Source organism: Manis pentadactyla, chromosome 4, assembly GCF_030020395.1.
Source record: "Manis pentadactyla isolate mManPen7 chromosome 4, mManPen7.hap1, whole genome shotgun sequence".
Classification (NCBI taxonomy): Eukaryota; Metazoa; Chordata; class Mammalia; order Pholidota; family Manidae; genus Manis; species Manis pentadactyla.
In genome coordinates, this window is record NC_080022.1 from 62,768,045 (window position 1) to 62,780,107 (window position 12,063).

The window sequence follows — 12,063 nt, forward strand, 5'->3', positions numbered from 1 at the left end:
AAATGAAGAAACTGAGGCAGAGGGTTATGAGTTAGCCCCAAGTCTCACCCCTACTTAGCAGTGGAACTGTAATTTGAACCTTGGTTTATCTGCCACTAACTTGCTGTTTGTTTTTTCTCACAAAACTATGTCCCTCTGGCAACATAGCATTATTTTACTAATGTATAAGTATAAATAAAGATGAAAAAGAAATACGAGTGTGTTAACAGCAGTTACCCCTGAAAGGAGGGATTATATGTGGCTTTCTTTTTTATGCTTTGTTACATTTCCCAAATATTTTCTCTAATATAGTAGCTATATAATTTAAAAATAAAGCTTATATAAAAATAATCTTCTTACAATTAAATTTGAAATCAATTGGACACACTTGAGAGCATTTTAAGAAGTGTTTTTCCAGTTCTTGATCCCCTCCTGATGCCTTTGGGACCCTGCAGACTCAACCACCCCCTACCTAGGTATCATCAGTCCCTTTCATGACACTTGCCTTTCTTCTCTCTCTCTTTCCTGTTCTCTCACCTACTTACCCCCAAATTTTATTAAATTCACTATCACCCATTTTCCATCTTTCATTTATTTCCAACTCACCACAATCACCCACCCCCACAACCTTCCTCTTCACCATCCTAAAAACTACATTCGGCCACCATTGCTCCACCTTCTGGGTCAAACCTTATTTCTTTTTTTGTCAGTGCTCATCTTATGTAATCATTCTGCAGCTGCGAGAGCCTCCTGGCTTCCAGGACATCACTCCATCAGGCAAGTTCTTCCACCACTGATGGCTCTCTTCTAGCCCCGTTGTTCTGCCTCTCCTGCAGGCTCACACAACCCACCAAGCCTGAGCTGCTCTGGGCTCCTCCGCACCCCTCCTCACTCCCTCAGTTTATCTCTCTCCCTCTTCGGTATCTCCGTGGACAGCTGCATCTCCCCAGTGTTTCCACCACTGCTGCTCACCCACACCCCTCGGCAACAGCTTCTTAATTGACCTCCCACCTTCAATCTTTTCCAGCTCATTAATCCATCTTCTGCATTTTTAGCAACATCATCTTTCTAAAACAGCTCTGCTCATTTATTTCACCCCCCTGCTGAAAAACATTTTATCGCCTCATCACCTACACTCCAATCTAGTTGGGAATTCTTCAGTTCCAGAAACAGGACCCCAAATTATTGGACAGTGTCACTTCCTGCCACACTTTCAACCAACCCACTGTGCGTTCTGGCCTCAGTGAGCTTTCCTTTCCCACCACAATGTCTTTTCACACCTCTGTAGCCTCACACCTGCTGTCCTCACTCTCTAGAATGCCATTCCCCTGTTACCATGTGAAGTCTCACCCCTTCTTCAAGGCCCAGTTCACATGGCAGGACCTCTGGTTAGCTTCCTCTGACCCACAAAGGGGCAAGTCATCATTCCCTTCTTTTCTGAGTTTAGGCTGCTTGTGCCTCTCTTCTAGTGTTTGATCCTTTCCTACAGTATTTTTTTAAATTATGTCTTGCAGCTACATCACATAGCCTCATACTGGGACATGGTAAGCCTGTAATTAGTGTTTGTTGCATGAATGAATATGTGAATATTAATAGAGCAGCATTAGCAAATAGCATCAGCATAAACTAAATGTAGATGATTTTGAGAGAAATATTCTATGTTAATTATATTTATATATGTTATAATTACATAATATATAAAATTATTATATATTACATGTTAGCATTTATCTAAGATCCTTAATCCAAACTTAAGAATACATGAAGACTCTTAAATTATAGCATATTTAACAGTTACAGTATGTCACTTGCATGGTAGTAGAAAACTAAACTTCAAGGATCTAGGCTAGTTATAGCAATTGGTGCCCGTTGATTAGGTTTGAAACCAGAAATAGATTAATTTTGCACTGTACTTGTTTTTACATTAGTTATAGATTTCCAACTAATACTTTTATAAACAAGTGAATTTGGGGGCCATAAACAATGATTCTATGTAATCCTTGCATATGATAAAAGTAACAAAATTCATTCCTAAATCAACAGATCATACCCATCTTAAGTGAACACAACATTTACTCAATATAGTAGTAACATAACAATAAATATTTTCAGTGGCACGACACTTAGGATTGGCTTACTGATGATTCTACAGTTGTTCATAAATGTTTATTACACTCACAGGTCAATGGTTTTATGAGCCAGGTTTTCTGATTTACTGCTATATGGTCAAGCCAAGAAGTGACATGCTTTTTCACTGAAATCAACGTGGTGTTAATGGTTGAAACTACAAGTTCCAAGGAGCAAGGTTAAAATAATTCATCAAGTTAGCTGGATATCCTACTAAAAATGCCATGTCAGATTTTTTAAAAAGTTGTTGATGCTTGGGTTATGAATCTATGCTGACCAGTGTGGCCTAAAGTAGGGCGGGACAGCAGATGTTTCAATGCCAATTCCTTGAAATTTAGCATACGGCTAAGCTTCAGAGCCGTAAAGGAATAACAAATCTGAAATAATTCATGGCAGTAGAATTACTGATATTTAAACAGATGTCGCTTTTTTTTTTTAGCAAATGGAAATTGAGGTACAGATGGTGAGGGCTGGTATGTTTTACAGTAGCCATTACGGATTAAAAATCTACATTTGTTAAATTAAATATCACAAAATATATAATGATGTCCATGTTTTTCCCTAACTGAAATGTACAAAAGCTTAGTTTAGTCTCTTGGCTCCTAACTAGCTAGAGAGAGAATTTGTCAGAACACTTTGTTCCATTCCTTTTGAAGGAAATATAAGAAGAATTCCCCTGCTTCTGGCAACCAAAGTATTATTAAAAATCATATTAGAAAATATCTATTATAAAGAAAATAGTAAATACTTGTACCTCCATGTCGAGCACCTTATGGAATATAGCCTGGGCTAAGCACTCCCGGATATACTTTTGGTGATCCTGGCTCATGATATTTAGCTTGTATTCTTTTTCAGAAAGTATTCTTCCATTTCTTGAGATCTGTCATACATAAATAAAATATACATAGAAATACAAAGCAGAAAACACATCATTACCCAAAAAGGAGAGAGGACAGAGTGACACAGTGTGTTCTGAGCCTAAAGGAGTATAGGACACGGTTGATAAACTTTCACTTTTAATGCATATTTCATAAGGCTCTAAAAAGAGAAAGGCAGTCTCATAAACCCATCATTGTGAAAACACACGCAGGTGGTGCGCTTGACGTTTAAAACAAGGCTTTCATTAGAGTAACAATTTTCCGTGGATGGAACCCAGGTGTGCTTTTCATTTCTTTTTCTGTGCACATTCGGGAGGAAAGGGTGGGGTGCGGTACTACCTTGAAACAATGAATAGGAGCAGTGCTCACAGGACGATGAGCTCACAGGAAATACCTTGAAGGGCATAACATGTAAGTATAGAGGCTCATTGGTTTGTTTTCAAAATAATTGGTTTCATTACTTTGTTTTCACATTGCTTTTTCTTCCACTCTCCTGCCCAGAGTGTAATTTAATTTGCTATGATTCAGATTTTTCAGATTATGCAGTACTGCAGATATAAAGTATTCCAGATTCATTTCAATTGGCATCATTGCCAGTCCCCGGAGTGGTAGTTTCTATTTTTTATTTACTTATTTTCCTCTCCTTTTAATCCTTCCTATGGGAATACTTGTTGTATTTTCTTGTATCTTCTGTAAACAGAGAGTGTGGTCCTTCCTGGATTGTTCATGTTCCTTTCCACTTAATTAAGCCCTGCTCTTCTTTTCAGGTCTAATCCAATCCCACATATTTCTTAATTTGGTAAGTGCAGTTTTTTAACACTGTTGGTGAAACCTTTTGGAGAGTTAAGATGAGCTAGAGTCGTGCTCCAAGTGATTTCGTTGCTGGTAGTCTTTTTTAATGAATACACTTTCTTGGGAATGCATTGTGCATGGGATAGCCTATCATATGTGTCCACCTGGGAACAGTGTTGGGAACATCCTGCATTGCTGCTCCCTCTTCGGTCAACATGTGTCCCTGTTGTCTCTCCCCTGGGAGCTGTCTGTTCTCAACTAGACTGGAAGCTCCTACAGAACTCAAGTTTTTTTTAACTGAGCCCGCATCAGAATCACCTAGAAGGCGGGCTGAAAAACAGATTGTTGGGCTTCACCCCACAGCTTCTGGCACAGTAGGTCTGGGGTGCTCCAAAATTGGCATTTTCTAACGTCCTCCAGGTGATTCTGAACACTGCTGATTGAGGGACTGTATCTGAAGGACTGCTCTGGAGAAGTCTGTATCTTCCTTGTTTTCGAGCCCATAACCAGTGTTCAATAAGTGCTTATTATTGATGTTTGTAAGTAAAAGTCCTTCCCATCCATAAATGAAGCTCATAGATTGTTTTCCAAAGACATAATGTTAATAGTAACCACAATAACAACAACCATTTATTACACATCGCAAATTGTCACAACAGTCCTGAGGGCTGGTACGATTATCTTCATTTTACAATTGAGGAAGTGGAAGCTAAGAAAGCTAAGTGAGTTGCTCAAGATTCTGTCTTATAAATGGCAGAGCCAGGTTTCAGCAGGGCATGTCTGATAACAAAGCCCCAGGAGACAAAAAGCAAGTTCTCTGAGATCTATCCAGCCCTAGTGCTAAGCACATAAACAATTAGTAACTCAATGCACATCCTTTCAACACCATGGCAACGAGAGTCAAGGAAACCCATTGTATTTTAAGAAGGTAAGCAGCTAAAATCATTAGTCACACTTTCTATAACCACACCCATTTCTTTCAGTGGAAAACTATATATAGTATTTTTTTAAGGTTTTCCATTAAATACATTTAGAGGAATGCAAGTTTTGTGGAAATGATACTTTGGGAGCTAACAAAAGGCACTAGTGTATCAGTAAACTATCTTGGAAAATGAAACATTTTTACAATTTCAAGGGGAAATTGTCTTCCACACTGTATTCTGTGATTATTAAAAATAGTATTTTTTTTCCTGAAGACTCCCTGACAGTTCCTGGCTCATACAATGTGTTCAATAAATATGTGTTAAATAAATGAATAAACTAACCAGTAAAATAGGCTGTTGGAAACTCATAGGGTGCTTCCTCAATAATTTTTAGGTTGCCTTCTCAGGCACTATGACCTCTCATCTTTTGAAACACAGCTTCAAAAAAACAAATCAGAGATCTGAAAAGGAAGTAATTTTTCTAAAATGAGAGACAGAAGATGTTGTTGATCTCAAAGAGAATACCAGAAAAGTGAGGAAATGATTGGACATAATGAAACAAGAGGACAGGTAAAAAAATCAATCAAGTCTTACCAGCCCTGATTTTAAGAGATGCCGCCTCATTCTTGCATTGTTGAAATATCCAGCCAGGTGTTTATCAGTAAGACTATTATATGCTGCAAGCAACCTGAAACAGAAAAGTGAAACCATGAAGATTTATGAAGTGTTGCTTGATAACCAAAGCAGTTTGGCTTTCTCATCCCCACACTGTGCATAAACATTCACTCAGCCAACCAGCCAATCATTCGTCGATGTGTGTAAGGAGCGGGTACTGAGCACCTACTGTATTTTATTTTTCTGATAAGAACTGGGAGAGGGTCCTGACATGGTTTATAATGTAGACATCAACATCAGACATGAACAATTCAAATGGTTGTGAAAAATCCAACAGTAGAAATATTATTATTATATATTTCTTAGTCTCCTTTGCTAGATTTGAAGTTCAGGGTGTGGTGCAGTATTCTTGGATATCTCTATGGATGTTATTTATCATGTAACTAAATAATGATTGTTCATTAATCTTTGAAAAATAACTGTTCTGTCAATGACGTGGGACTTCTTGTGTGGGACTCATTCTTACTCATATAAACTTCTAAGTTTTAAGCTCAGCAATTTAAAAGTCTTAACTTTCTCATATGCATCCAATTTCATTAATTCCACACACAGAACAATTTTTTTTTTAATTCACAGATTATTTTTGATTTTTAGGACCTTTCATTTTAAGAGTTAAAAGAGGGCAAAGTGGTTCCTTGATTACATGCTATATCTCAGTAGATGGTCAACCTAGTTCTATAAATCAAAGTTTGAAACTATTTTTTCTAAGCTTTAACCTATCCTTTATTGATTATTATTACTTTACAAAAGCATATACACATACACATGTATACATATATGCCCCTTTGTGCATACATACATACATATACATAAATGTAAGTGTATATATAAAGAGACACACAGATGCAGAGAAAGAGAACATACATCCTGAACACAGCCCTAACATAAAGCTGTCTTTAAAAAAATGCATACCCTATTACCTGCAACAAAGATTTGCAATCTGTACATTTTACGAGCAGCTGATCCTTATTCTGAGACCAGAGCAGGGACTCATAGAATCAAGTAAATGTCATTAGAGACAATTTTATTTAGCTGTTTGCACTTCCTTAATTACATGGAGATGGTGTTGGTGACCTTTTCCTGTCTCTTTTCTCCTTAACACCCATCTTAGGAAAGTTCCATGCTGTCAAATGGTAAGGAAAGTTTAATTTTGTCCATAAAAGAGACTGAAAGCAGTTACAAAACCCAGAAACCTAGCTGCTACAAGAGACGGGCAGACATATGAACAACTTCGGAAACCATTATTCCACTGGGTTTATGTAAAAAGACAACCTGAGGGCTTCAGTAATGCACATACAAAACCAGCCCCAGATAATGCTTTGAAATCATCTTCTAAATGAAATGTCTTGGTGTCCTACAGTTCATCAAAGTTTTCCTGTCTCCAAAAGGTCAACATTGTATCCCTTACCCTTTCTAAATCTCAGCATATCTTTTCAGCAACTCATTTCAGAAAGGTGAGCAGGTGTCTCTCGTCATAACAATCATGATTCCACAGTTCACAGATTCTTAAGATAAATCATTAGACTGATTTCATATATAGTCTTTTGTCTGTTTTCCAGGCTCAATTTAAAAAAAAAAAAATCAATAGTTTTAGAATAGCTGTGAGTGCTAAAACTCCGATTAAATGAAGTAGGGTCAAAAAGTTAGGATAACACAGACTTCAATTTCCCTGTTGACTGATAAAAGATACCCTTCTTTTAACTCAGGATTTGTAACTTTTTAAATGTTTAGGTCCTAATAATGATGCTTAGCCAGCTTTGGCACCACCTCATTTAAATCCTGCTCTCTCAGGCTCCTACTAAATGAGTATGTGGGTATGATACCCCTCTAGTCTTACTGAAAGGTCTGATTAGATCCAGTTGAGTTGAAACCTTTGAACACATCAGTTTTCTCACCTTTTCCTGTTCTGGAAAGATTGAGACAATGATAACTAGGTGGGTCCACCCAGGCTCAATCATTTCTTTTTCAGACAATGCCTGAATTTTTTTCTAACTGAAACTTTGGGTTAATGAATTGTTTGATAATAAGAGATTGAACTTCTACACAGCTTTACTGAAATAGTTCTTATGGACTGAATGTTTGTCCCCACCCCCACCCAAATTCATATGTTGAAATCCTATCCCACAGTGTGATGGTTTTAAAGGTAGGGCCTTCAGTAGGTGATTAGATCATGAGGTTGGACCCCTCATGAAAGGGAGTGTAAGAGACCCCAGAGAACTCTCTCATCCTTTCTGCCATGTGAAGACACTGCTAATGAATCGGGAAGGGCCTCTCATGAAGCACTTGAATCTGCTAGCATCCTGATCTTGGACTTTCCAGTTTCTGAAACTGTGAGAAATAAATTTCTGTTGTTTAAGCCACTCAGTCTTTGGTATTCTGTTATAGTAGCCCAAACAGACTAAGACAGCAGTCATTGCAAACATTTATACTGTATAATACTTTATTAGTGTGGGTTTATAGCCTCCTTTTGCATTTACTCAGTTACAATTTACAATTAACAATTTACTTTGCATTTATTCAACTTCAATTGCTCAATTACTCTACTGACCCAGCCACAGACTTAGATTAGTAGAACTTTTCTGATGTTTCTGCCGTTGTCCTCTCCATTCACTGCCACTGTTTCCTCCCCCGACTCATCCACTTTTCCTTCCTGCACTAGCCTACCCTGGGCCAGAGGAGATCACCTCTCCTAGGCTTGGTGATCGTGTTGCACGCAGAGCACCCACACTCCCTGAGAGTCACTCTCCACCCTGCCGTCAAAGCAGGACTCGCTGGTCCCGCTACCTCAATCCCGCGGTCCTCCCTGCTCCCGCCCACGGGATCAACGGCAGGGCTGGTCACGGCGACGACCAGTCCGCTCTGACTCAAAGGCCATGATGGTTACACAGAGTCCCACAGCTAACTGCCCAGACCGACTTGACTTTCGGTTTCTTTATTGGAGGGACAAGACTGCTTATCCTCCCACACAATCACTGGGTGGAGAATGACCACCCTCTCCCCCCCACCCCCCGTTCTGGTTCAGTGCACCAGGAAAACCAGTCCCCCAGGAAACAAAGCAACCCTGTCTCCATGCAGGGTCTTGTTTCCCCCACTTCAGTAACACCTCACGTGCTTGCAGTGCCTGAGGATTAGGGCAGAGGCGGCTGAGTCACTGGGAGCGCGCCTTCCCAGCTGCAGCCTTCCAAACCTTAACGCAAGGACTCCTGTCTCCCACCGCGTGGAATGTACAAATGGGCTCTGAAGTAATAAGTCAGTGATCAGATGGAGCTCTGTCCCCAAAGAGAGAGTCTACCCCATGAAATCCCCAAGTGAGAGAAGCTCTATGCTATTAATCAAAACATGTATTGAGTCTATTTGCAGGGCATTCTGCAGGGCACCGAGATGCAGAGACGCACAGCCCCCGCACTCAGAGATCCCAGTCTAGCACACAGAGGGCTGGCACGTGTGCATGTGTGCGTTCTGTGTGTGTGTATTTCATTTCTTCCTAATTTAGTTACAAATAGTTACCAAGTGTCTCCGTGTCACACACTGTGACTAAATTGGGAAAGAGTGGGACTTCCTAGCTTCCTCTGCAGATTAACAGGCCCTCCCACGTGGATAGTCTCACTTGATTTCTTTAGGCCCTTGGAATGTGAGCTAACGATTTCAGTTCTTCCAGCATCCTAAAATGGAAAAGCTCCCAAACAAGATCGCTGTTTACTGTGAGTCAGTCCTGGGGAAACCTGAGCGAGGCAGCGCCCCTCTACTGCCGGAGGGCTCCCCTGGGTCGCGGCCCTCTGGATGCACAGCCTCCTCTCGCCGCAGTGCCTGTCCCCGCGCCTCCACCCTGGTGGTGGGAGATGGGCAGAGTGGTTACTACTCCAGCTTCAGTTCAGTCCTGGCTCTGCCATTACTGGCTCCATAGCTGGGAGGGTGTGACTTACCCTCCCTGTGCCCTGGTTGTCCTGCCTTTCACAGACCACTAGGAAGAACATGAACACAACTTACCCAACTTCTTGACCACTTTATAACAAGGACCACGTTTCCTCCAGTTTCCAATAACATGCTCCTTATTCCATCTGTGACCTCATCAGAATGTCCTTTACCACCCACATTCCTACCAACATTCTGGACATGATTACTCATATATTCTCTAAGAAAAAGGAAACTCCAGCTTTCTTTTCTTTCTAAGCCGTCACCAGAATTACTTTTAAAAGTCCCATCACAACGGGTAAGATTAGTCAAGGGAGGAACAACCTAAGACAGGCACAGTCACAGGGGGGCTATCAGGAGAGAAATTGGGGTCCAACAGAGGGGAGGCTTAGAACCTCACCCCCCCTGCTTTGAGAGAAATCTTCTGCATCCGTGGATGTTTTGTTGCCTTTGTCTAGCTTGGATTAATACTTAGTCTATAGGCACAGACCTGATCATCTACATTTGCTCTCTTACAGCACTAAATTATGTTTTCTACCTTTATCTTGCATCTACCTACCACTTCAGCATTTTATTTAAAAATAATAATAATAATAATAAGGGAGAAATGTTGGATTCACATATAAATCAAGTATAAAAATCAAATGAATAATCATATCTGACTTGATTGTTTATAGTTCATGATGCGTGATCAAAACCTGAAGTTTCTGTGATATGACTGCCCTTGCACTGTTCACCATGTAAGAACTTATTCACTATGTAAGAACTTGTTCACCATGTAAGAACTTGTTTGTTATGCTTCAGAAGATTGGAGACTGTTGAGATATAGGCTGGGGGTTGATTAATGACTGTGCATTGAGTCCCCTATACAGAATTTTATTGTTGTTAACAACCATTTGATCAATAAATATGAGAAATGCCCTCTCAAAAAAAAAAGTCCTGTCACAAGAAAAGATTTGTAAACCGTATATCTGATAAGGGGTTAATATCCAAAATATATAAAGATGTCATGCAAGTCAATAGCAAGCATAAGACCAAACAATTCAATTTGAAAGTGGATAGAGGGCTTGAATAGCCATTTTCCAAAGAAGACATACAGATGGCCAACAGGCACATGCAAACATGTTCAGCATCACTAATCATCAGGGAAACGCAAATCAAAACCACAGTGAGACATCACCTGTTAGGATGGCTATTATCCAAAAGACAATAGATAACAAGTGTTGGTGAGGATATGGAGAAAAGGGAACCCTTGGTCACTGTTGGTGGGACTGTAAATTGATACAGCCACTATGGAAAAGGGTTTGGAGGTTTCCTAAGAAATTAAAAATAGAACTCCCTATGATCCAGCCAGTCCCCTTCTGGAAATAGATCCAAAAGAAATTAAATCATGGTCTTGAACCAGTATCTGTACCCTCATGTTCACTGCAGCATTATTCACAATAGTCATGACATAGAAACAACCTAAGTATCCACTGATGGATGAGTAAAGAAAATGTGAGAGATAGATACAATTATAATATAGATGCACACACACACATACACACAGAGTATTATTCAGCCATAAAAGGAAATCTTGCCATTTGCAACATGAATGGAGGACATTAAGCAAAAAAACTCAGATAGAGAAAGACAAATACTGTATGATCTCATTTACATATGGAACCTAAAAAAGCTGAACTCACAGAAAAAGAGAGTAGTGGTTGCCAGGGACTGGGAGGTGGAGGAAATGGGAAGATGTTGTACAAAGGGTACAAATTTCCAGTTACAATATAAAGTTCTGGGGGGTCTAATGTACAGCATGGTGATTATAGTTAACAATAGTGTATAATATACTTGAAAGCTGGTAAGAGAGTAGCTCTTAAATGTTCTCACCACTCCAAAAAAAAAAACCCAAAAACCCAAAATGGTAATTACGTAAGGTGATGGAAATGTTAACTTACCTTATTGTGGTAAGCATTTCATAATATAAATATGTGTATGAAATCATCACATCATACACCTTAAACTTGCACACTGTTATATGTCAATTATATCTCAATAAATCTAGAAAAAACTTTTCTATTCTCTACCCATTACAAGTTCCAAACCTTCCACGTTTCTAGGTATATGTTATAGCAGCATTCCACTTCTTGGTATCAATTTCTATCTTAAGTCTGTTCAGTTTCTGTAACAGAATAGATTGTGTGGCTTAAACAATGTACATTTATTTCTCATGGTTCTGGAGGCTGGAAACCTGAGATCTGGGTGTCAGCATGGCCAGGGCCCTTTTTGGCTTACAGACAGCCATCTTCCCTTTGCATTGTCAGGTGGCAGAGAGCAGACAGAAAGGGAAGCTCTCTTTTGTCTGTTTTTACAAGGGCACTAATCCAGAATGAATAATTATCCCCATTTTGTGGATGAAAACAAGTCTTAATTTAAGTTACTTGCTGGAAATCACATAACCTAAAAAGTTGTACCTGACAATATTCACCAAGTCACAGTGAAGACTCACAAGGGCTTGCTGAGGGGTGGGCCAGGATGTGAAGTATGAGGATGGAAAAATATGAATCATGAAATATTCACAGAGAAATATAATACCACCAGTTCCCCACTACAGAGATAGGAAATGTTTAAATGGAGATTTTTATAGACAAAAGCAAACAAATATATAACTTTCATTTACAATTAGCCACAGTATTAGCATAAAAACAATACACTGAAATCTTTAAATCATCTTATTCTTTTAAGTAAATATATTCCCATAATCTGCTTTATACTACAAGTTTCCCTAGCAA

General features: G+C 39.4%; 1 protein-coding gene across 2 annotated transcripts in view; it reads right to left on the reverse strand.

Annotated features, from left to right (window-relative positions):
- Positions 1-12,063, reverse strand: part of ERICH3 (glutamate rich 3) — a 130,276-nt gene that overhangs the window by 88,392 nt on the left and 29,821 nt on the right. For both annotated transcript variants that reach the window (XM_057500330.1, XM_057500329.1), the window contains exons 2-3: positions 5,294-5,387; positions 2,861-2,986 (exon numbers count right to left, since the gene is read on the reverse strand). In XM_057500330.1, coding sequence (XP_057356313.1) covers positions 2,861-2,986; positions 5,294-5,387 — 220 coding nt within the window. The remainder of the gene's footprint in view (positions 1-2,860; positions 2,987-5,293; positions 5,388-12,063) is intronic.